The following is a 25,918-nucleotide window of genomic DNA, read 5'->3' as shown; positions in this document are numbered from 1 at the left end:
AGGAAAACCACTGGAAGGACACAGCGAGTGGAAACAGAAACTAGCGCCACCTTCTGGACAGTGATAGAGTGGATTCCCTACAACTTAAAAAAAACGGTCAGAGTGGGGGTGGGGGGATGGGAGTTGGAGTCGAAACCCAAGAAGCCACAGTGAGTGGTTGATTATCAGATCTGGTGCCCGTAATAAAAAGATAAAAATTGAAACTATTCAGCAATAAACAGGAATGAAGCCGACATGCCACTGCATGGATGAGCTCAAAACTGTCACGTGGAGTACAAGAAGCCAGCCTCGAAGGCCCAGGTGTTGTGTGATCCTATTGACATGAAAGGTCTAGGATGGGCAAATCCAGAGACACAGGAAGCCACTGAATGGTTGCCAGGTATCCTCTTGGGCCACTGAAAATGTTCTAGACTCATCTTTGGAGATGGGCACCCAACCCTGGAAATGGACCCAAAGCCCCTGACTTGTAAGCTTTAAGCAGGTGAGTGGTCTGGTCTGCGAATTGTAGCTCAATATGGTTGTTACACTTCTGTAAAAGCTGGATTAAGAACAAAACTGCACCTTCTCCTTAGATCCAGCATTTTTTGAAGAATTGATCCTACAGTTCTTTTGATACAGAGAGAGCTACTTACAAGGATATTATTGGCACCTTTTTTGGGGGTGGGGGAGGGATCATTCTAATAGCAATGAGTGCAAACACAATAAAAGTTTGTCCACAAGGGACAGAGACTGGTTAAAAGAATCATTGTCTATTTATAGGAGCCTGGGGGGCTCTGTTGGTGAAGCATCTGCCTTGGACTCAGGTCATGATCCTGGGGTCTTGGGATTAAGCCCCAACCTGGGCTACCTGCTCAGTGGAGAGTCTGCTTCTCCCCTCTGCCTCTGCCCCTGCTCATGCTCTCTGTCTCTCTGTCTCTCTCTCTCAAATAAATAGATAGATAGATGATAGATAGATAGATAGATAGATAGATAGATAGATAGATAGATAGAAAAATAAAATCTTTACTAAAAAAGAATCATAGTCGGTCAGCCTGAGTGGCTCAGTGGTTTAATGCCGCCTTCAGCCCAGGGTGTGATCCTGGGGACCTGGGATCGCGTTTCCACGTTTGGCTCCCTGTGGGGAGCCTGCTTCTCCCTCTGCCTGTGTCTCTGCCTCTCTCTCTCTGTCTCTCATGAATAAATAAATAAAATCTTAAAAAAAAAATCATAGTCCATTTAAACAATGAAACCTTATGCAGACACACACACATTGAAGTTTACCTATACTTACAAGACCAGAATTACTGCTAAAATATACTGTCTGCTGGGAAAAGTGGGTATGAAGTGCACTAGCACAGGGGTGATGAGCTGAGTCCTTAACCTGAGCACCTGAGCATGTGTCAAGTGTTTTTCAACTGCTCCTTGCTATATCTGGGATGGTCCTGGGAGGGAGGTCAGGGAGATAAGGCCCACTTGGAGCAACAGCTGCCTGGGGCAGGGAGTGGGGGAGAGGGGAGAGACACCTTTTAAAGTAAGCTCCATGCCCAGGGTGGAACCCAACATAGGGCTTGAACTCATGACCCTGAGATCAAGACCCAAGCAGAGATAAAGAGTCTGACACTTCCTTGATTGAGCCACCCAGATGCCCCTTTGAGGAAACTTTCAAATTCAGTAGAGAAATATTTACCATTCTTTTAAAATCACGGCTGAATACCAGCCCTGGGGCTATGGAATGCCTGGTTTTATTAAAAAAAAAAAAAGTGTGTGTCCTTTCTTAGATGTCTAAAATATTCCTGGGAGGAGGTGAGGGAAGCCAAAGAGCGGGAAAGTCAGGTTCAGGGCGCTGCATGGGACCTGGTTTCTATACTATGACCTTTGGCACCTTCGGATTATGTCACCACAGGCATGTCACCTCTTAAGTTTTGCTTCAGAATTGCAAAAATTGGAGCTGCCCCGTGCATCCACAACACAGCAGGGCGGCCGCGGGGAGGGTTACTTGAGGTGATCTCTGTCGGGAGGCCAGGCCCCCACCATGGCTACCATCTGGATTTTCTTGCCAGCTGCCCCAGGGAGGAGAACAGAGACTCCCAGGCGGAGGAAGTTTCGCAACCATGGTTGGGAAATCCAGCAGGGGAGGCCTGGGACCCTGTGTCAATACTCCCAAGAAGGCCGGCCTGTTTGCAGCCCGGGGAGACAGCCAAGCTGGCGCTCAGTTTCCAGCCATCCCAGCTGGCCCTGGAGCCCACAAGAGTTCCTGGGGCCTCTCGTGGTGCTAGAGACCAAGGGAATAAGAGACCCGGGTCTACCACTCAGCCCCAGACCTCAGAGTCTGCCTCGGCAGGACTCAGGGTTGGTCCAAATAATCAACAGTCGGGGACTTGCAAAAAAGTCTGACGTCCACCTCTATGTATGTGTTATGGGTTGAACTGTACCCTCTCCACCAAAAAGAGGTATACGTTGAAGTCCTAAGTCCCCAAGACTTCTCCAGAATGTGACCTTATTTGGGTATTGGGTCATTGCAGATTTAATTATTTAAGTCAAGATGAGAGCACAGTGGATGGGGTGCCCCTAATCCAACACGATGAATGGCTTTTGAATGCACAGATGCACAGACAGGGAAAAGCCACATGAAAATAAAGGCAGAGCTTGGGTGATGCTTCTACATGCTAGGGAATGCCAAAGATTGCGAGCAAACCACTAGAATCTGGGAGAGCAGGACAGGGAAAAAACAGATTCTCCCAAGATGGAGCAACCCTACCAACACTCTGAGCTCAGAATTCTGGCCTCCAGAACAGGGAGACAATCCATTTCTGTTGTTGAAGGTGCTCAGTTTGCAGTGCTTTGTTACAGCGGCCCACGCAAACAAATACAGTACTTCAACAGAACGACTGTCAAAACATATGCTCTAGTAGGACACCAGGGTGGCTGGTGATTGAGTGTCTACCTTTGGCTCAGGTCGTGATCCCGGGGTCCTGGGATCGAGTCCCACATCAGGCTCCCTGCAGGGAGCCTGTTTCTCCCTCTGCCTATGTCTCTGCCTCTCTGTGTGTGTCTCTTGTGAATAAATAAAATCTTAAAAAAAAAAAAAAAAAGAAGTTTCAATTCCTTCAATACGCCATGCCTTTTCTGCCCCAGGACCTTTGCATAGACTGATCCCTCCTTGCCTAGAACGCTCTTCTATCTCTCTCTGAAAATTAGTAAGGGAAACCTCACTAAGGCAGACTCAGGAGGCTAGGAGGGGAAGCTGGAAGGAGGAGCCACACGCCTCAACATCGAGTAAACACCTCAACATAAGAATCCTCAACAGGAAAGAATCCTCAGTGACAGGCCCCAACAGGGAAAGATGTACACTGCATCGCCTACAAGAAATTGGCCGCCAGAGAAACCGTCAACACCCTGAACTCTTGCTTTTCTCCAGAGGGCTTTCGTTCAGAACAACCTCTTCCGATTTCCTTTTCTTCTCCATAAGATAAAATTCCTGTCCCTTGCTAGATTTGTCAATGGTTTTGCCGCAGCTTACTTGTCCCAATTTACAATTCTCTGCTTTCCTGGATAAATCCATTTGGCTGGTAAAATAACCCACTGTTTTATTTTTGTGGGGTAACACCATGCTAGTACCAGTGTTCACCATCTCAGCTCCTCAAGCCTTGGCTCAAAGGTCATCATCTTGGTGTCCCCTTCCCGATTCCCTCTGCTTTTTCTTTTTCCCAATTGAGGACCATGTGTCCAGGTTCACCACCTGCCCATACGCCACCCCAGCTCCACCCTTCATGGAGGGGCTGCTCAGGGCTCACTCACAGGTGATTTCCTCCGGGGTGAATCCCAGGACCTTCAGTGACTCCAGCGTCTCATGGAAGAGCTCCCGCTCCTGGCCAGGAGAGGATGACGGCCCGTTGGTCAGGAAGCGGTAGTTGGAGCATGGCTCCAAGAGGAGTTCAGCTGCAGGGGGTAATGAGTGGAGGCCAAGGTCAAGGGTGAGCTGTGGAGTCCAACTCATGTCCCGATGGCCACCCTGGGGCAGTGTTCTCTTCCTCTACTGGGGACCTTGGTCTCTTCCTCTGTCATATGAGTGAGGATCCTTTCCTCATAATTTGATGGGAAGGGCCAGGCCTGGAGGGGGTGCTTAGCCCACATTGGACCCTTTCATCTTCCCTCCTTCCATTGAGATTGTCAAGTCCTAGAACAGTCCAGAGCAGGCAGGAGCAATGAGGCTAGAGGTGCCTGAGTTAGCAAAAGCTGTGGGACAGCAGGGCTTGGCAGCAGAGGATGTGTGAGTCCTGGGGTCTGGGTAAGGAGGGGCCAGGAGGCAGCCAAAGCTCTGGGGGAAGGAGCCTCAGGACAGCAGGCACCCTTGTAAAGAAGAGCCCTGGATTTTCTTCAGCCAGAGGCCAGGAGGAGCAATGAGAAGCCAGGAGGAAGCTCAGGCAGGAGCAAGGGTAAAGGGACAAGGTGAGGCACCAGGTGAAGCACCAGGTGCCGAAAGCCACAAAAACCAGGACCACCAGGATTACCAAGACCCCCAGGACCATGAGGCAGCAGGACCTGCAGCAGAGCTGGAGTCATGGGCGTAACACAAGCTGGAATAAGCAGAAGCCTTGGAGTTTCAGAAGAGAAGGAATGTGAGCAGGAGCCACATGGGGGGAAGGTGGGATCAGAGAGCAGGAGGGGTCAGCCAGCAGCGTGGGGCAGGGGTGGCAGGATTCTCTACTCAGTCAAAATCAGTGATGGCAGAGTCATGACATAGCAGAAACCGGGGGCAGCGGGCTTCAGGGAAAGGGCGGTACCAAAATCCACTGCTCAGCAGGAGTCTGACCTACACAGCAGGTGCTCAACAAATCCTACTCAGTTCCTCTCAGGAGCTCAGTTCCTCCTCCTGGGGCACATCCCAGGCCCCCTCCCAGTCCCCCTGGGAGCCACAGCACTGACCTTTGAGATGCTCTCCAGCACCTCCCAGCAGCTGATAGAAGATGTGGAAGCTGCACTCATCTTTGGCCTGGCGGATGGCCCTGGACTTCTCCAACAGGTCTGGGCGGCTGGGAGTCAAGGTCCCACAGGGGCAGGGTGGTGAGGGGAGCCCACCCAGCCCCCTTGACCCACGCTGCACCCCCTGATATCCTGTGAAGCCGTGGAGTTGTTCACAGCCCAGGCCTTGGGGCTGTCACTTAAGCACACACGTGCCTCAGTTTCCTTATATGTGCAAGAGGCTCCATGTAACACCCATGAATGAGTTGCTGTGAGGGTAAATGCATTATAATGTATCAAACATCCAAGAGCAGTGTATGGCTTGTAGTTAACCATAGCGAAGAGTATCTCTGGCCATAGCTACACTGCTGGCCTCAGTTTCCCTGGATGGATAGTGGGGCTATGGGCTCTTCCCTTCTAGGAAAGTCACATGGCACAGCTATGTTCTAGAAATCGGAAAGCCACCTTAAAATAAAACACCTGGTGACTTGTTTGCCCTTCCATGCCCCACACTCACAGACCACACAGCACCGATTCAGCATGACAGTTGTAACACAGGACCTACCCCGGGGAGCCTTGCCCAGGGTCTGCTGCAAATCACTGACCAAGAGCCCTGGTTCACTAACCTGCTCAGGTAAGATAGGGAGGACTTGGGGAGGGGATCCCACCAGGGACGGGGCGTGGGGGAAGCACACACCCTGAGTCTTGGTTTCTACTTCTGTTAAATGGGATGATGAGGGGTACAGGGAAGAGGGGCTGGGATCACAGAGCAAGAGCTCTCAGGACAGCCTTAGGTGCAGCATAAACCCTCAAGAAATGTTGCCCAGGCTGACACCAGGGCTGAGGGGTCAGGCTGAGCCCGAGACTCATCCAACTGGCCTGGGGGTGGCACCTGCCCCGTGAGCATCACCCCACAGGCTGCTCAGTGGCCCCAGGCACAGAGGGCCATGCCTGAGAGCCCCGTACCCCATGCGGGGAGCCACAACTAGAGGGGAGTGTGGATGAAGAAAGTTCACTTTTGGAAGCAGCCGGTGGAGACAAATGTGAATATAAAAAAGAGGCTAGGGGTGCCTGGGTCGCTCAGTGGTTGAGCATCTGCTTTTGGCTCAGAGCATGATCTTGGGGTCCTGGGATCGAGTCCCATATCGGGCTCCCCACAGGGAGCCTGCTTCTCCCTCTGTCTACGTCTCTGCCTCTCTCTGTGTGTCTCTCATGAATAAATACATAACATTTTTTTAAAGATTTTATGTATTTATTCATAGAGACACACACACACACACACACAGAGGCAGAGACACAGGCAGAGGGAGAAGCAGGCTCCATGCAGGGAGCCCGATGTGGGACTGGATCCTGGGTCTCCAGGATCAGGCCCTGGGCTGAAGGCGGCGCTAAACCGCTGAGCCACCCGGGCTGCCCCATAAAATATTTTTAAAAATAAAAAAAAAATTAAAAATTCCCAGTGAGCTTGCATGTAGCCCATGCAGAGCAGGATTGACAAAACAGGTCTGAAATGATCTGCTCCCACGGCTGCCCAGGGCTGGGATCTGGGAAGCTGGATTTCGGGAGAGTTCCCAGCACTCCCCGAATGACAGGCGGGGGCTCCTTGTGCCTAAGCAGTTTGTGCAAACAACGTGGTTTCTGCTGAACACCTGCTTTCCTCCAGAGAGTCTGGAATATTGGCACATGCCAGGCCAGGGGAGCTGACGTGACTGGCCCCTACTGAAAACCTGGGGGTGCTGACAGGGTCTCTAAGGAGCGTCCTTGGTGGACAACACCTCACATGTTGCCCATCCTGTGTGACTCCACTGGGAGGGGACTCTGGAAGCTGGCCCTGGTCTCTCTCCCACTTGGCCCCGCATGCCTTACCCCCTGCGGCCTGTGCTCTATGTCCTCTATCTGTGATAAGCCACAGCTGCCCCGCCGCCCCACAGCAGGGCAACTGCAGTCCTACCCTCCTTCCTGCACCGGGAGATAATGCATCTCTGCCTTCCCCAGGTTCCTCTCCATTCAAGAGTGGGAAACTGAGGTACAGTTTCTGAACATCAGGGAGCCAGGCTTCCCCGTGTGTGTGGACACCTGTTTCCTGTAAGCAGTGAGATCCCAAGGCCCACCCTCCTTGGCCACCAGGTGTCTTGTGGGCTATGTGAGGATACAGGTCTCGATGTTGGCGCCCACAATGTACCCAGCCACGTCGAAGTTGATGCGAATAAATTTGCCCTGGGAAGGAAGGGGTTGGGGTTAGCTGAGGGGCCTCTTCCCCACCGTGGACCTGAAGGGCATCCCTAACCCACACTCACCACTCTTAGAGCTAGGGCTGCATCTCACTTTCTTTCTCCCTCCACCTGAACCCCACCCTAATTGTGAGGTCCCAGCCAGGGGCTCCCTGGGGAATCCAAGGTCTGGGCCCCTTTGGCTGCTTTCCACGGGACCCAGGCCCTCAGCCCCCTCCTCCCTCAGACCCTGAAGTCTGAACCCCCAGCCCCTCCTCCCTCAGTCAGCCCACCCTTCCTGCTTCCCCTTAACCACCTCCAGAGCTCCCAGGGCCAGGCTCTGCCCTCCCCCAGCACTCACAAATCGGGAAGAGTTGTCATTCTTCACAGTCTTGGCGTTGCCAAAGGCCTCTAGGATGGGGTTGGCCTGAAGCAGCTGCCGCTCCAGCTCACCCTGTGGGGCAGGGAGAGGACCCATTAGTGAAAACAGGGGCTGGGATCGGCGGGAGGTGGGGTGGGGGTGGTGGTGGTCTGTGTTACAACTGTCTGGGGTCTGAGTGTGAGAGGCCTCTGTGTGTCTGCATGGGGGCTGCTTCCCCGCATCTGGCTTTTGCCCTTTAGTTTACTGTTAAGGGAATAGGAAATGTCTCTGGGATACATCGTCTCCGGGATACATCGTGGAGTAGAAACAGCAAAACAGCAAAAACCTGTTGCAGAGCGATACCTCCAGTGTGATTCCATTAATGAAAAATAAATTGAGGGGGGAAAAAAAACCCCACAAAAACAAGACTCCTACTTCTCCAGGTATAGACACACATCTAGAAGCATTGAGTGGAAGGTCTACAAGGACACACACCAAACTGCCAAGAGTGCAATGGAGAAGACAAAGGGGGAATTTCATTTTATCTTTTTCTGTTGTTATAAGAGATAAGCACTCGTGTATCACTTGCAGGATTCATTAAGAAAAAAAAATCTAGGGGCACCTGGGTGGCTCAGCGGTTAAGCATCTGCCTTTGGGTCAGGTTGTGATCCTGGGGTCATGGCATTGAGTCCCACATCGGGCTCCCTGCGTGGAGCCTGCTTCTCCCTCTGCCTATGTCTCTGCCTCTCTCTCTCTGTGTTTCTCATGAATAAATAAATAAAATCTTTAAAAAAAATCTATACCATCAGTATGAATGTCCTTCCAACTGTTCAGCACAGAGTAGGCATTCATGAGATGGCAGTTTCCGTCCCCAGCCAGGCTGCTCCATGGGAGGGCTCTGACTCTGAACTTCCCTGTGGCCACCTTAGTGGCAGAGCCAGGAGGACCATGGGTGTTCAGGAGACAGCAATCCCCTCCTGCCCCCAGGTAGGTTCTCGAGGGCATCAACTCTTTCCGTAAATTCCTGTGAGTCCTCAGACACTAGCCTGACCTGGGTGTACCCAGGCAGCTGTGATAATGGCAGTGTGAGGCTCTGGGCTGTGGGAATCTTTGCACCCATCGGCCTGATCTACATACATTTAGCAGATCAGCAATAAATGACAGTTAAGACCCCAGGTAATTTCACGTTGGCATCTGTGGCCAGGCTACATGCACACAGTTGGACAGCCCTTCGTGGCAACACGGGCCGTGAATGTGTGCATGCACAGGGCTGCCGTAAATACCAGGAAGCCCTGTGCACACACGCTAGGGCTGCATTAGATGACAGCATGGGGCCTAACACGCACACAGTAGGACCACTACAAGTGGCAGTATGGCTCCCTGATGGCCATCAGTGCCCTGGGGCCTATCTGCCAGGAAGCCCATGGATGGGGCTGACCCAGGGGGCATGAGGGGTGGCATGATTTGAGGTGGTCCCCTGCTACTCACATAAGACACGATGCTGGCAGCCTGAGGAAGTCACGGGACGCGAGACACGGACCGGGACACAGACCAGGACACGGCACATGCAACACGGACAGACCCACAGGTGAACCGGCGGTCGTGAGTGGCGGGCAGCAGGGGAGACATGGGGTGCAGGAGGAATTGGGGAGGTGGAGTAGGGTGGCCCGGGTCTGAATCCTCTCTAGCAGACTCCTCCAACAGCAGAGTCCTGCCCAGCCATGCCTTCAGTTTCTCATCTCAACCACAGGAAAACACCACCCGCTCATGGGGTGTTCAGTCAATGGAAGCAGAGATGGGCACTATGTAAGTGCTCACTAAATCAGGCCCAGCACATAGTAGGTGCTCAGGACCATAAGCACCTACTGGGTGCCAGGTACTGTCCTAAGGTCTGATGAAGCCAAGATCAGGCCCTTGAAATTTCCATTTCCATCCTGCCTCCACTCCTAGCCCTGTATCAGACACACTAGGTGCACAGGCAGCAGAGGTAGCCAAGAGATGGCTCACAGTCACGGGCCTCCTAAGGGAGGCAGGGGGTTATGGGGACAAGCAGGACCTCAGACAGAGGAGGGGGTATTGCTGGTGACAGGGCCCAGAGAGTGTCTTGAGGCAGGTCACTTACCGGTACACCTGGCTCCTTCCTGCCCTTTGGTGATGATGCCACGTGGGCAAGATACTGGATGACCTTCTTGGTGTTTTCTGTCTTCCCAGCCCCAGATTCCCCGCTGTGGGGTGGGGGTGGGGTGCAAGGAGGAAGCAGAAAGGGTTGACAGGGATGCCAGGTCAGACCAGCCCATTCTGAGCAGAGCCACACCCAGCCAGGGCCCCGCCTCCTCCAGGAAGCCCTTCAGGATTACTCACGTGCAGAGAATGGACTGATCTTCACGATCTGTAAGGGACAAAAGTGGACATGTCAGCTGGAGGGTCTCTCTAGTGGGACCTTGACCTCTTATACCACACCCTTTTCAAAGGGGTAAGGAAAAGTCTTTTGCCCCCCAAAAGGTTTGTTTGTTTAAGATTTTATTTATTTGAGAGAGAGAGAGAGAGAGAGAGAGAGAGCGAGCATGTACAAGCGGGGCAGGGGGCAGGGGAATGAGCAGAGGGAGAAGCAGACTCCCCACTGAGCAGGGAGCCCGACGTAGGGCTCCCTCCCAGGGTCCTGAGATCATGACCTGGGCCAAAGGCAGACACTTTATCAACTGAGCCATCCAGGCACCCCTCCTCGCAAAAGCGTTTTGATGTGTGACACTCCTGGATTCTAACACCCCACCCCAACTCAGCTGTGTGATGCTGGCAAAGTAGCTCTCCCTCTCTTGGCCTTGTTTCCTCACCTGTAAAATGGAGCTGATAAACTCCAACTCAACAGAATGTAATGCATTCAACAAACTTCAATCCGAGCCCCTACTGTGTGCCACCTCATGCTGGGTACATGAGATGCAAAGACAAAAGAGCAATGTCCTGGACCCCAAGGCTCAGCCTCTGATGGAAAACAGGCCACAACAACATAGTGACAGTGGTTGGTGGTCCGGGGGGGATCTCTGCCCAGCAGAGGGCACAGCATGGTTCCCACCGTCTCCCTGAGCACTCGCCCTGCATCTGACGTGACTGACAGCCTCCTAAGTGCCAGGCACCTACAACAGTGGGAACTGGCAAAGTCCCTGTCCTCATGGAGCTTCTGCTCAAGTCAGGGGGAAACGAAGCACATACGTAAAACCACAGATGATTTGACAGCAGGTAGTGTCTGCAGACATTTTGGTTGTTGCAACTGGGAGATCCTTACAAGGGTCTACTGAGTAGAGCTCAGGGAGGCTGCCAAACATCTTACAACATATGAGATGCCCCTATATAAAGAATCATCCAGCCCCAAATGCTGATAAAGCCAGGATTAAGGGCAGCCCGGGTGGCTCAGCAGTTTAGTGCTGCCTTTGGCCCAGGGCATGATCCTGGAGTCCTGGGATCAAGTCCCACATCAGGCTCCCTGCATGGAGCCTACTTCTCCCTTTGCCTGGGTCTCTGCCTCTCTCTCCCTCCCTCTCTCTCTGCATATCTCTCATGAATAAATAAATAAAATCTTAAAAAAAAAAAAAAAAGCCGGAATTAAGAAGCCCTGGTGTAACATAGTAAGAAGACTGAGGGGTGGAGAGCCAGGAAGGCTTCCCAGAAGAGGTGTTTCAGCTCAGCCTTAAAAAATGAGGAAGTAGAGAAAGAGCATTTCAGGCAGAGGATACAGCCAGTGCAAAGGCCTTGTGGCGAGACCACGTTGGAGATGTCAGAGAAACAGAAAGGACGCCAGAGAGGCTGGGGGACAGGGCAGTGTCCAATCTGGACATTGTGCAGATGGGTTTGGAGGCCATGATTAAAAGATCTGGATAGTTTTGGGGACACCTAGGTGGCTCAGTTGGTTAAGTGTGCAACTAGATATTGGTTCAGGTCATGATCTTGAGGTCGTGAGATTGAGCCCCATGTCAGGCTCCATGCTCACCAGGGAGTCTGCGTGAGAGTTTGTCTCTCTCTCTCTCTCTCTCTGTCTCTCTCCCCCTCTGCCCTACCTCTCCCCCACCTCAAATAAATAAATCTTTTTTAAAAATCTGGACAGTTTTTAAATGGGGCAGGAGGCCTCCAGGTGGTTTTAAGCCCAAGGGAGAGCCAGATGGTTTGGGAGCCATATGGACGTGGGTTCAAGGCCCAGCACCCCCTCTGTCTTGCTGTGTGACCTTGGGCCTGTCTCTGAGATATTCTGTGCCTCAGTTTCTCCATCTCAAAAACAGAGCTCAAACAGCCTTATAGGGCTGTAGTCAGAATTCAGAGAACGTCCAAAAAAGTTTTTATATACTATAATGCTGTTTTGTGGCCTGTTTGGTGTTAAAGGCTGAGTCCTGGGGTGAAGGATCCTCCTCTTGCATCTTGGAATCTCTCACATCCAGCATGAAGTGGCACATAGTATGGACTCAAATTGTAACTGGTTGAATGAATCACATTCTGTTTAGCTGAGGTTCATCATCTCCATTTTACACTTGAGAAAACAGACTCAGAGAGGGACAGCTGCTGTGCCAGCATCACACAGCAAGCAAGAAGCTGAGCTGGGGTGGAGCAGGTGAGTCACAACAGCAAAACCCACAACACCCAGCCCAGGGTGAGGATGTAACACACAGTGTGACCTAAATACAGGGAGGCGGAGGTTGGGGGCTCAACCCATCTCAGCCACCCACCCACGAGTATGACTGTAGACAATGCCTGCACTACTCTGTGCCTCAGTTTCCCCATCTGGAAACCAGGGATAATGAGCACATCTACTTTACGAGGTCACTCATTCTGAGGTTAAACATGTCAATTCATGAAAAGTGCTTGGCACAGAGTAGCCACTCACCTCAGCTTCATCGTACATTTATTTATTCTTAAGGTATAGTAACTAATATATAATAATGGCTAAAAATTATTGCTGAAATAAGTATATAACAAATTAGATTATGTAACCGAAGGAAATAAGTGTGACCAATGATCAAATATAAATTCATAATGTGAATACAAAAACGTTGCCTATAAATGTGTTCTACTACACAATGCAAGTGTATGATATATTGGATATTATATCAGTGGTTCTCGAACCTGGGGCCAGCATTAGGATCTCCAAAGGGAGCCCGGGGAGCTTGTAAAACCCCCAGAGTTTCTCTGACTTAGCAGGTCTGGAGTGGGGCCCAGATTCGCATTTCTGACAAGTTCCCAGGGATGCTGATGCTCACCACACTCTGAGAACCACTGCATTATGCAATATAAATGCATCATTAGAACCCACAATAGGGGTGCCTGGGCAGTTCAGTGGTTGAGCATCTGCCTTTGGCTCAGGCTGTGATCCCAGGGTCCTGGGATCTAGTCCCACATTGGGCTCTCTGCAGGGAGCCTGCTTCTCCCTCTGCCTATGTCTCTGCCTCTCTCTGTGTCTCTCATGAATAAATAAAAATTTTTAAAAAAGAACCTACAATAGAGCTATAGCATATGATCTGTGATAGAAGTGTAATACATACCATATAAATATGTTGCTGCATACTATTATATATCATATGATGGTAAGACATGCATTTTTAAATATTTAATATGCATTTTAATATAAACAAAATATTAAAATATATATCTAATAATTTATAGCAATTAGATTATATGTAGTAGATGTGAATTATGTAATTTTGTCTGGACATTCTTGTGCAACCTGCCCAGCTATACACAGTGACCCCACATTACCCATCATCTAAGGGACTGATTAATTCCATGACAATGTGGATCATGTCAACAACATAAATGTTGAATGAATGAACACGAGGAATTACTGTCTCAAAAGAAAATTTTGCAGAAGCAATGGCTCCCAAATGATACTGTTGAGAGAAGAGGTGAACACAAAGGCAAAATGGGGCTTGTCTGGTAGGACCCAGAGCTTGTCCACTCAGCCCTATATTTGTGCTTCCTCCTGCCCCATGAAGAAGACTCAGAGAGTCTGAAATCCTTTATCGTCATCTTACCATAACCCTCCAGGCTGCCCCTCCCCACCCCAAAGAGACATATCCAGCAGTCCCAGCACCACACTCACCCTGGAGCATGCTTCGGTAGGCCCCCTCGGTCACCGCATACACGTGGGGTGGCACTTCATGGCGCTTCTTGCCCCGGTACATCTCCACAATGGCCTCTGTATAGATGGGAAGCTGCTTGTACGGATTGATGACCACACAGAAAAGGCCAGAGTACGTCTGCAGTGGGCAAGAAAAAAGAGGGCCTCAGCTGGCTGTCTGAGGCCCAGAAGGTAGCATGGGACTGCTGTGTACAGCTGGGCAGGTTGTGCACTGCACAACAACATCCATCAAAGTGGCTGCCATTCATATCATGACAATGTAGACTTGACCATTTGTTACAAAGACTTTCAGGCTGATGGTAGAAAAGAATCTATTGAAATTACACAAATGTGCCATAAGGATAAGAATTCACCCTGATAGAGAACGTGGCCTTTGCAGCAAGCCAGACTTGGGTCACAGCCCATTACCACCTGAACACGCATACACATAAAATGACCCTGTGCAAGCTCATCTGCTGCAGCACTCTTTATAATGGCAGAAGTCTGGAAATGACCTGCATGCATGTTCTTACAATGGATTCCTATGATACTTGCGGTGTACGGATCTGGAATTCTTTCCAAAGCATTACTGAATACAGAAAACAAGGTGAGGACTGTTTGCGCTGAATGAGGCGGAAGAGGAATATTTGTATGTATTTGCTTGAATGTACAGAAGATATCTTCAGAAGATATCACAGTGTCTGCCGCTGAAATATGACAGGAACAAATCTGTAGTTTCTACCGAAAAAGAGTCACAGGCCCTGCTTACACTCCTACTGGAGAAAATGTTACACTTCAGGATCAAACTGTGTGAAAATAAAGATGCCATTTTTCTTGCATCCAAATTTACAGACTCCCTGAATTCACCCTCACACCTGATGGGCCCGGGCTCAGGACCCTGGCACAGGTGAAGAGCCCTTCCAGCTCACACGGAGCATCAGGTAGACGGGAGGCACTCAAGCCACAGAGACAGGAGGATCGCTAGAGAGCTAGTTGCCCACCCAGCTAAGCCAACCCAGAGAGCTAACCGGCTCAGCTAGCTGGAACTGGCTAGTGAAACTAGCCAAAGAGTTAGAGGCTTACTGGCTTCACTAGTTAGTTAACTATTAAACCACTGGCTATGCAGCCAGCTAGCCAGCTACTTGGTGGGTTAGTAGCAGGACTGCTTTAAGCTCCCCAGACAGCTTGCGCTTCTCAAGCAGAGCAGGGTGTGGCCACCACAGGCTGCCCAGCTCCCAGGTGCCAACCTTTTAACGGTGGGAGGGTGGGTGGCCGGGCCAGGAGCAGAACAACCGGTTTGCTGGGTGTCTGCCCTCCCTGCCTCTAAGAGCTGCTCCCAGGAGCTCCTGGCTGGCAGAGGGCGGGGCAGCCGGACCACATTCCCTGGGAGGGTATCTCATGGCTGCTGGCGCCCCGGCCCCCATTCCTGGCTGGCGGGGGAACCCACTCCCCAAGCCACCCTCCCACCTCAGCCCCCTTGTTGCCAGGAGACACCCCCGCCTCCCCACCGCCCAATGGCAACCTGAGCTGGCTGCCAAGGCCAGGGTGCAAAGGGCAGAGGCTGGTGCACGCAGAGAGGGTTGGGGACACCTGAGTGGAGGGGGCATAGCTGGGGACACCCAGTTGGAAGGGTCTGGAGCAGCTGCCCAGCCCATCGACTCTCTTCACAGTCTCGGTTTCCTCCCCACCTCATTACAGAGGCTGTGGGGATTAAGGGAGATAATGAATAAAAACCAGCCAGCCCAAGGCGGGGCCCTTAAAAGGTACTCCAAGTATGGGACCTGAGACTCTCCTTTTACCCATCCCAACTGGGCACTAAAAGCTCGCTCAGGCTTCAAAGCCACATGAGCCGGGGTTTCCAGTTGGTGTGTGACTCGCACCAGGGATCTGCCCTCGCTGAGCCTTAGTTCCCGGCCCTGGAAAATGGGCTTTTGACCCTGACCACCTAGAAAGATTCTGAGTGAGCTGCCACAGTGCACCTTCTGGTGCCTCCCAGGGCTGGGAGCACAGTGTGTGCTTAACAAGACGGGTTCCCCTCCTGCCCAAAGCATCCAGGCAAAGGGACCAAGACACCAGGCCAAATAGCACATTGACGGCAGAAACTGGGTTTCTTTCTACTTTCCGCTGGGCAATGCTGCCTTCCCCCATCACCAGTCAGCCAGTCCAACGAATGTTTCTAAAGCACACAAGCAGGGTGGAGCCAGATCACATCTCTAATATCTTCTGGCTGGTGGCTCGAGCAAGCACCCTCGAGCTTTCTGGATCTCGCTTTCTCATCAGACGGTGACGGACAGGAACAGCACTTCCACATAGGGTGGCTGGGAACCGTCATGTTGCACGTATGGGGCAGGCAAGGGCCCTGGAACATGGTGCGTGCTTAACACGAGATGTTAACTACTGCTGGGCCAATGGCTTCACCACCCCAAGGTGGAGGAATAGGGTTAGGATTGAGGGGGGGTGTCAGCAAGATCACACCAGGAAATTCAGGACAGCACCCGACAGAGAAAGCAGGCACTCACTAAGTACTAAAGATTATTATTAAGACCCAATTAGCTTCCCATCTAGTCTTCTGGAATCTTCCATCGCACTTCCATTTGTGAGATCCAGGGGAGTGGCTTGGGCAGAGGTCTCTTTCCCAGGGCTTGCAAAAAAAGCAAGTGAGAACTCAGCAGGGGCCAGTGCAGCCTGGGGAGCGTGCCAATCACATCTAGGGTCAGACAGCCCTCGATTCCAATCCCACAACTGCCTCCTCCAGTTGAGGGGCCCCGAGCCAGCCACTGGTTCTCACAGCCTTGGTGTCCTCCTTCCCAAAAGGGAGTCAGACTTCACAAAAATATCCTGAGCTTGTGATCTGCAACCCTTAACAGAGTGGCAATATTGGGGCCACTTTATTTATTTTTAAATTAGTACATCTCATCATTGATTTCAATATTCTTTTAGTACTCCTATAAAAGTTTTGTCATTTTTTTTTCCAAATATAAAATATAAAACTAGTATTTTTTTTTTGAGGGTGTTAGCAAGAAATTTTTCTTGGTGAGGGAGCCAGCTCGAGGTGGTGAGACCCCAGCCCTCTAAGCTTGCTGTTTCGAGTACCACTCTGAGGCCACCTGTCTGGGTTCAAATCCCACCCTGACTCCTTCCTATCTGTGTGAGCCAGGACCCAAGTCACTTGACATTCCTGAACATCAGGTGATAACAACAGTCTCCAGCCCAGAGGTGCGCTGATAACCCACACTCAGCACTTAGAACAGTACTTGGCACACGGTAAGTGCTCAATAAATATTTGCTCACCACCATTATTATTATTTTTCATTATTATTGTCTACATTCTTTGTCAATCCCTTTAATCCTGTTTGCGCTAATAACGCTCTGGCTGCCCATTAGAACCACCCTGGAAGCTTATTAAAAATACCATTGTCCACGTCACAGCCCCAGAAATCTGTTTTAACGGGTAGGGTGGGGCCCGGGAGCTAATATGTTAAAAAAAAAATCCCCCAGGTGATTCTAACTCGCAAAGAAAGGCTTGTGAACCACTGCCTTCCCTATTCTACTTGTTTGCTGTAAAGATTAAATAATGCGAGAGATCCTAAATGCTCAATAAGCACGACATCACTGTAGTCAACCTCACTAGCATCAATCCCATCTTTATCTTGAGAGATGCCACAGCAGATGGATGGCACCTACAGCCAGACCACCCAGGTCCACCATGACCCACTGGGTAAACTCAGTCAAGGAACTTGGCCTTTCTGTGCCTCCGGCTTTTTTCCAATCTGTAAAATGGGTACAAAATGCTTTATAATTGAGAAAGTGTATAAAAACAATATATTTACAAGTGCCTAGTGTCTGCTTAATAAATGTCCCTGTTTATTGTTACGAAACCTCTTCGGGACTCAGTTTCCTTTTAGATTAAATGAGGCTAATCACAGGCTCTACTCCGTGTAAAGTGAGAGGAAGTGAATTAATACATGGAAGGCATTTAGCACAGAGCCTGGCGAGCAGTTTTCCACACTCGGTGGCTGTTATTAATTATTATGGCAGACCCATATCCCTTTCTCAAAACCCTCTGGATGTGTCCTATTTGGAAATCTGGGATTTTTTACACTTTAGGGAAAATAATAAGGTGTACAGCATCTACAGTATAATATTCTGGGATAGCCCTCAATGGGGCCCAAGGCAGTTCGGGCAACCCAATAATCTATAATTTGGCAACTAAGTGTAGGAACGGTCGCATGACCCGGGATACAAAGTAGAGAATGTCTGAGGCCACTCAAGGTGGGCACAGACCCCCAGCTCCCCACCCCTGGCCATGGCCTCCGGGGCACCGCCACTCACGTAGATGAGGCCCGAGTAGTACCGCTCACGGAGGTTGTGCAGCACCGAGGCCTCGTTGAGGCAGGTGAGCTCCGCCATGTCCTCGGCCTTGCTGAACTTGGGCGGGTTCATGCGCTGGATTTGGTCCCGCGGCAGCCGCAGCCGCCGCCCGCTCTCGGCCAGCTCCACTTCGGCCTCCTCCTCGCCCTCGTGCCGCAGCGCCGCCGCCTCGAACCCGTGTAGCTCCGAAGGCACCCACACCAGGCGCCGCGCCGTCCACTCCACCTGCGGCGAGGTGCCTGCGCCCCCCGGCGCGCCCCCCATGCCTGGCCCACTGGGCGTGAACAGGTAGGGCTGGGCGGCCTCCGGCACTGGGCTGGGCCTGGGGGCCACCTTCCGCCCAGGCACCGACAAGGTCGCTGCGGCCATGGTCTGCAAGGGGAGAGAAGGGTGCAGGTCAGGTGGGGCTCTGTCCCAGCCCAGATCCCCCTCATCAGTCCCCGCAGCTTTTCTTCGCCAGACCTCTTTCGACACATCTGCAAAATGGGCCCATGGATCTCCTTTACTAATTTCATTCATTCATTCATTCATTCATTCATTCATTCATGCAATAATTCCCTAATAAGCCTGGCCCAGCCAGGCAAGGCATTGGCCATGCATCCAAGAACAAGCCAGCAAAAAACCCCTGCCTACAAACACATTTACCTGCCAGCCCAGTGCTGCCAGCATGGGAACCACTGCCCCACACAGCTACTGAGCACTTGAAATGGAGAGTCCAAACTGAGATGGGCTTCTAAGCACCACACCAGATTTCAAAAGACTTCGTACAACAAAAAACTCATTAGTATTTTTTTATATGTGATGATTGATACATGCCAATGATAGTTATTTTGAATATGCTGGGTTCAATAAAATATATCATTAACATTAACAACACTTGTTCCTTTTGAGTTTTTTCCACTTTTACTGTGGCATTTTAAATTACACATTTGGCTTGCGTTATATTTCTACTGGATAGCGCTGCTGTCATCCCAGGAGCCAGATAAAAAGATAAATAAGTAAATTATATAGTATGTTAAACGTGATAAATGCCAAGGAGAAAAATAAAGGAGGGGGCAGGGGATGTTAGGATTGAGGGGTGCTGCAATTTTAATTGGGGTGGCCAGGGCAGGCTTCTCTGATGTGGTATTTGAATAAAGACTTGAGGGAGATGAAGGGAGTGAGCCATGGGAATGTTGAGAGGTAAAGCATTCCAGGCTGAGAGAGCAGCCAGTGCAAAGGCCCTGAGGCAGGAATGTGCCCCATGTCCATGGCATCGTGAGGTGGTAGGTGAAGTTAGATTGGAGACCAAGAGGGCCAGACTGGGTCATGATGAGGATGTCAAGCTCTGAGATGTGAGCCCTAGGAAGGTGTCAGTCTAATTTCTGTCACTCAGGTTCCTTGACCATTTCCAGTCTAACCCACAGCTGCAGAACAAAACACTCCAATCTCATGCCTTAGTTATCAGTTCGTTCCTTCCCTGCAACCCAGCTTCCTTTTCTTTATGATGGGGAGAACAGCCCCCATTCATTTACTTCCGCATTCATCCAACATTCCACGGGGCTGTTCAGATACCAGCCTCTGCCTAGAGTGATTCTGGGGACCCAGAGATGCTTCAGAGGGGGCCTTGCCTTGAGGCGCTCCTGGTCTGGGGATGACCAGCTGGGGTCTCAGCTGGCCACAGCCCAGTGTGACCGATGTGCTGGAATGGAGACACTGGGTGAGCGAGAATGTGCTCAACCCCTCCGCACCCTCAAAGGGCCCACAGACCAGCAGTGAACAGACCACAGCGATTCCAGGGCAGTCTGAGTGCCTTCTGGAAGAACACAACCCCATCCCTCATTGTGCCCTGTTGCCAAAGAGTCTGTCTCTATTCTCTCCCTGCACCTCAGAGTCCTCCTCACTGCCCCACCACACCAGGCACAGGAAGGCCTGGATATTCGCCGCCTCTACCCCAATGTTTCTGCCTCTGCCCTCCAGGGACCCACCTCCAATATACCCCCGGAGAGGTCCCTCCAAATACCCACCTCCCCTTGAGGCCTCCCCACATCGGTCCCATCGGGCCCTTGCCTTTCACTCAGAGCCTCTCCCACCTGGAAACTCACTCCAGACCACACCTCCCACCTCCACCCAGACCCCCAACATAGACCCCCAAACTGGTAGCCTTGATCCTGGGGGTGTGGTGCTCTCAGGACTCACATGAATGGCCCCAGTCCTCAAGCAACAGAGTTCTAATCCCCCCCCAGTCCCCAGGCCCCCAAGTGCCAATGCTAAGCCCCGGCCTCCAGTGTGGCACTGATCCACCCAGAGCCAAGCCCCATCGCTGGGACTTTGCCCCAACCCTCACTCCACCCCACCCACTCCCCCCACCCCTCCAGCCCTGGACCTTTGACCAGGAAAGGTTTGAGAATTTTTGCAATCATCTGGTCCTCTGCCTCCCCTCCCTAGGGCCAGGAGTCTGGACCCCCAATCCCTCCTCCCTTGGACCCATGAGCCCAGAGGGCTCTCTCACCTCACTGCAGCCAGGCTAGAGGTGAGGATGATGGCACATCCAAAGCCTGAGGACTGACCACAGGCCTGACAGGGAGGGCCTGCAGGCCTCTGCTCCAAATGGCTGAGCCCCTCCAGCAGCCCCGCCCTCCTTAGCCGGCAGGAACACCTCTGCCTCTGCCGGGGCTCATTACCGTCACCAGGGCAGGTGCTTTCACCTGCCCTGGGAGGGGCAGAGGCTGCTGGGCTGGAAAAGAAAAAGGAGCCAGGGATCCGCCCCTGGGGCAGGGGCCGGGCCCTTGGCATCCAGCCCTCTGACCTCAGCCTAGTGCTAGTATTCAAGAGTCCCCTCCATGGCCAGACCCGGAAATCTGGGCCCCAGCCCCTCCTCCCTCAGACCCAGGAGTGGGAGCCCCCAGCCCTTCCTCCCTCAGACCCAGGAGTGGGAGTTCCTAGCCCCCTCCTTCCTCAGACCAGGGAGTCCTGTCCTCAGCCCCCTCACCCCCTAGATTCAGCAGTCCAGATGCCCAGGTCCCTCCTCCCTCAGACCTAGGCCTCCAGCCTCTCCCCACTCAGACCCAGGAATCCAAGCCCCCAGCCCCCTCCTCCGACTCAGGAGTGGGAGCCCCAGCCCTTCCTCCCTCAGACCCAGGAGTGGGAGGCCCCAGCCTCCTCCTCCCTTAGACCCAGGAGTCCAGGCCCCCAGCCCCTCCTCCCCCAAAACCAGGAGTCCAGGCCTCCACCCTCTCCTCCCCCAGGACCAGGAGTCCAGGCCCCCAGACCCTCCTCCCCAAGGACCAGGAGTCCAGGCCCACAGCCCCTCCTCCCCCAGGACCAGGAGTCCAGGCCCCCAGCCCCTCCTCCCCCAGGACCAGGAGTCCAGGCCCCCAGCCCCTCCTCCCCCAGGACCAGGAGTCCAGGCCCTCAGCCCCTCCTCCCCCAGGACCAGGAGTCCAGGCCCCCAGCCCCTCCTCCCCCAGGACCAGGAATCCAGGCCCCCAGCCCCTCCTCCCCCAGAACCAGGAATCCAGGCCCCCAGCCCCTCCTCTCCCAGAACAAGGTGTCCAGGCCCACAAACCCAGTGTCTTGGACCCAGTGCCTTTCTCCCTCAAGACCTAGGAGTCCAGGCTACCAGTGCTGTCCTCACTCAGACCTGGGGTTCCTGGCCCCCAGCTCCCCTCTTCAGATCCAGGAATCTGAGCGCCCAACCCCCATTTTCCCAAGACCCAAGCGTCCAGCCGCCCCCTCAACCCTCGAATCTTCGGAGCTACCTGGGGCCGCGGGCCAGCGCGGGGATCGGGAAGATGGGGAGGGGGCACGGGAATGCCCTGGCCGCTTGAGCTCTCAGGTGCGACTACCTCCGCGGTCCAGCGCGGGGCGGGGCCACGTCGCGTCACCCGGAGGGAGCCCGGCTCTGATGTCACCCAGCACCTGCCGGGCTCGGGGAAGGGGGCGGGTCCTGGAGCTGCAGGGCCCTGGACCGGGGGATGGAGAGGGGGGCGGGTGGGCGGGGATGAGTCTGATGCCGGGTGGGCCGCGGCCGCAGCTGCAGCACCAGGCGCCCCTCCTCCTCCGGGCAGGCAAACGTCAAGGACCCGCGTGGCGCAGAGGGCTGAGGACTCCGGGAGTTCGAGTCCCGCTCAAGCTTTCTGGGCCTCCCTCTTCTCTCCGTGAATTGCAGCCAAGGAAATAAATAATTTGGGAGAAATTGCCACCCCCCCAGCCCAGTGCTTAAACAAGCAGCGCCTCACGACATCATTTAATCTTTCTGAGCCTCAGTTTCCCCAACCCCGAAACGGGACACCACAATCCACAAGGAATACTAGGAGTACCAAAGAAGACCACAAAGTGTTATTCTGGGCTCCGGAGCTTCAATCTTCTCCTGGGTGGAATGAGGACTAAGTACTGGTAAGCGCACCTACTCTGTGCCAGTGTTTTTCTGATCCTAGAACAGCATTCTGGGTTTGAATTTATAGAATGATCTCAAAAACCAGTGTGATAGGGACGAGCAGCATCTGCATTTGTTCAACGTGGAAAGTGAGGCATGAAGAGGGGAGGTAATGGGCTGACGGCCACACGGTCAAGAGGGAGAGCTGCGATTCTAAAGACGGATTTAGGGAGAACGGGTACTGGGTCCTCAAAGGGGTCAATTTCCTCTTCCTCGTTGTTTAACTCTCTCGAACCTGCCTCTCCATTAAGCCATAGGGACCACAGCCTTCCTTAGGGAGCTACTAGGAGATTAAAAAGGTTAAGGGACCCAGCGCACAGCTGGTCTCCAAAGTGTTATTCTCAACCCCGTCTCCCTGCAGTCACCGCCTCTGTCCAGCCGCAGTGTTCCCCTCTCTGTAAAATGGGTACAATATAACCTTAAGTGAACACAAACTATTTAGTGGTAAAAATAAAAGCGCCCGAATACACGTTAAGCGCTCAAATATGCCTTTCCCTACCCCTCTTCCTCTGCCAGTCCTGACCCCTGTCTCCAGTCTGCGATTTTTACACGTGAGAACACAGACACTGTTATCCGGGGGCGGAGGACTGAAGGCGATGACTCAGGTATTACAGCGTCTAAGGTCCCAAAGCAAGCCTCAGTTTCCCCGTCTGCGGAATGGGCCCGGGGCCTCCAGCGAGGACCTCGACCCGGCCTTACACACACTTGGAACTGACTTGGGGAGAGGTGGGGGAATGTAGACGCCCCGCCCCCCCGCCCCCCTCCCCGCCGCCGTCCCGCTGCGCGCCCAAGGTGAGGGGCCGCGTCACCGTCTCTCCCCCGCCGCCCGCGCCGGCCTTCGGGGCCCCTATCCGAAGCCCCTAGGCTCCGGCCTCCCCGGGCCCAGTCCCGCTCCGCCGCCTCCGGCGGGCAGCGGGCCCCGGGCACTCACCGGCTTCCAGGGCCGTCCCGAGGCTTCGGCCTGGGGAGAAAGAGGGGCGGGCCCGTCAGGAAAGCCCCGCCCATACGAGCGCAGCAGGGGCCAATCGGCGCCCGCTGCGACAAGCTACGGCCCCGCCCGTGGGGGACGCGCCCGCCAATCAAGAGGAGCGGCTGGTGGACCGGACCAATCAGAAGTTGTCGGAGTGTGCCAGCCGTGGGAAAAGAACGGCGCCGGAGTGCGGAGCCAGGCGGCGCGGTCGTGGGCAGGACCCAGGCCTGACGGGCAGGGGAAGCGTCCAATGGCGAGCTTTGGGGGGCGGCCGGGGGCGGGAGGCCCAAGGGACACGGGTGAATGCGCCGCTTTGTGCGCGAGGCATGAATGAGGGCCTTTGTGAGGGCCGGCGTGGGGGGGCGGCTGGAGGCCGGAATGCCTGGGTCCCCCGGGAGCCGGCGGGCAGGAGAGGCAGAAGAGAGAATTCACTTTTGTCGAACGCCGACCGCGTACCAGGCACTCTCCCAGACTCACCCACCGGGGAGGTGTGGGCGATACCGTCAGTAATAATAATGATCATTTATTGAGTGCCCGATGGATGCCAGGAGCTGTGCTAAGCGCTTTACCTGCATGATCTCATTTAATCCTTACAACTACCCCTTGGAATTAAGATCCTCATCTTCTAGATGAGGTAAACCCAAGCTTAGAAAAAGGGCGTTAATTGTCGAAAGTCATGGAGCTGGCAAGTGGCAGAGCAAGGACTCGAATCCCGCCAAATCCGACTTCAGAGCTTGTGCTCTTAACCACCACGATACACCCAAACGGTGGTTAATGCTGCCCAATTCTCAGATGTGAAAACTGAGGCTCGGGGAGAGGCAGATGACTTCCCAAGGTCACAGAGCAAAAGTCCCACTGAACCCGGAGATGGAACTCACTCTGAAGCTATTCTGTTGCTGGACAGCCCTGCATCATTGTTTTTTGAGCTGTGTCTCCATTTTACAGGTGTACACTGAACTCCAGGAGGAGTGAGCAGCTGGGGTGGCGACAGGGGGCTGCTTGTGAATCAAGCTCCAGCTAGTATGCTAGCCTGGCTCTGCTGTTCAACAGCTGTGTGGGCTTGGGCCAGTTGTTGGACTTTTTTGAAATTCCATTGATTTCTGCATCTGTAAAAGGAGGTGATGATCTCCCTTTCTCCACTCTTGTTCCCCCACCACACACACACACACACACACACACACACACACACACACACTGTCTACTGCTGGTAGGATCCTGTCAAACTCTATTAAGACAGTATCCCTCCTCTGCCCAGAAACTTATGCTTCATGGCCCCTTCTCCATAAAAGCTGAAGTTCACACTATGGCTCACAAGGCTGTGTGATGTGTCCCCTGGGGCCCTGTCTGATCTCATCTCCCTCCCTTTTTCCTGTCACTCCTCTCCAGACACACTGGCCTCCTGGGTGTTCCTAAATTCCACAAACACTTCCCATGCATGGTCCTGCCTCAGGGCCTTTGCATTCACTGTTTCTTCTATCAGGAATCCTCCTCCCTCCTGGTTCTGCATGGCTGTCTGCCTTTCACATTGCCAGGTCTCCTCCAATGTGACCTGCTCCTGAAAGCCTGTCCCAACTATTCTATATAAACTGATTCCCTTCATCACTTTCTCCCCTGACCTTGCTTTGTTTTTCATCGTAGCACTGGAAATATTTATGTGTTTATCTGTTTATCATCTGTCTCCTCACTAGAATATAAGTCCCAAGAGGGCAAGGGTCTTTGTTTTGTTCAGTGCTGGATCCTCAGGGCCTGGCACACAGTAGGTGTTCCATAAGTTTTTGTTTAATCAATAGTAAGAAATCCTTGCATTGTGTGAATTAAATGAGTTAATTCATGCAAAGAACTTAGTGTGGACCTGGCACTGGGAAAAGGCTGAATAAACAATGATTATTATTACAGTTGTTATTTAGTGCTCTACAAACCCTTCTGATAGTATGGAGAGAAACAACAGAGAGAGAATCTACCTTAAGGGAAAGAAGTCAGAGAAAGGGAATGGTTGACAGGTAAGAGACAGAGAATACAGACACAGGTGAAGAGAGATGGAATTGGGGTGGGGGCAGACACGGGTGCAAGCATCCAACTCTCAACTCATTTGCTTGGCAATGGCAAAGGGCAAATGTTAGTCCTTGCGGGCAAGAAGCTTTGAGATTGCCGTAGCCACAGCCCACCACTTTGCAGATAGGGAAAGTGAGTTCCAGGGAGGGGAGAACTTTTCCGAGGGCACCTGAAGTGATAATACAGTTCACAAGTATGGGGCCTGAAACATGCCCATCATTATCCCAGTGCATCCTCATGCCAGCCCTATGAGGTTGGCACTGTCATTACCCCCACTTTACAGGCCAGCAACATGCCTAGGGTCCCCTTGCTACTCCCGGTGGCAGATCTGGGTTTAGATTGCAGGAGATCAGACCTGTGAGTCTATGCGGTTAACCAAGAGAGCTGCGGCCCCTGTTACTCTGGCTGAAGTGTTCTCCATGGAAGCCTCCTGCAGTAAAGACAACGGGACCTGCTATTTATTGAGTAGCAACGGTGTGCTGGACATTGTGCCCATTAT

General features: G+C 52.7%; 1 protein-coding gene across 15 annotated transcripts in view; it reads right to left on the bottom strand.

Moving 5' to 3' along the window:
* Positions 1-23,394, bottom strand: part of MYH14 (myosin heavy chain 14) — an 86,615-nt gene extending 63,221 nt beyond the window's left edge. For 3 of the 15 annotated variants that reach the window (XM_026014182.2, XM_026014187.2, XM_026014188.2), the window contains exons 1-10: positions 23,329-23,370; positions 17,942-18,352; positions 13,592-13,748; positions 9,874-9,901; positions 9,635-9,737; positions 9,001-9,021; positions 7,513-7,605; positions 7,095-7,158; positions 4,906-5,004; positions 3,778-3,918 (exon numbers count right to left, since the gene is read on the bottom strand). In XM_026014182.2, the coding sequence (XP_025869967.2) occupies positions 3,778-3,918; positions 4,906-5,004; positions 7,095-7,158; positions 7,513-7,605; positions 9,001-9,021; positions 9,635-9,737; positions 9,874-9,901; positions 13,592-13,748; positions 17,942-18,349 (1,114 nt within the window). In that variant the 5' untranslated portion in view covers positions 18,350-18,352; positions 23,329-23,370. Of the gene's footprint in view, positions 1-3,777; positions 3,919-4,905; positions 5,005-7,094; positions 7,159-7,512; positions 7,606-9,000; positions 9,022-9,634; positions 9,738-9,873; positions 9,902-13,591; positions 13,749-17,941; positions 18,353-20,471; positions 20,680-21,720; positions 21,879-23,328 lie in introns of those variants that run through there. The other 12 variants (XM_026014184.2, XM_072758160.1, XM_072758156.1 and 9 more) reach the window with 10 other exon arrangements.
* Between the last annotated feature and the right edge of the window lie 2,524 nt (positions 23,395-25,918).

This window comes from Vulpes vulpes, chromosome 1 (assembly GCF_048418805.1).
Source record: "Vulpes vulpes isolate BD-2025 chromosome 1, VulVul3, whole genome shotgun sequence".
Classification (NCBI taxonomy): Eukaryota; Metazoa; Chordata; class Mammalia; order Carnivora; family Canidae; genus Vulpes; species Vulpes vulpes.
The sequence above is the reverse complement of the archived record's forward strand: the minus strand, read 5'-3'. Positions and strand labels throughout refer to the sequence as shown.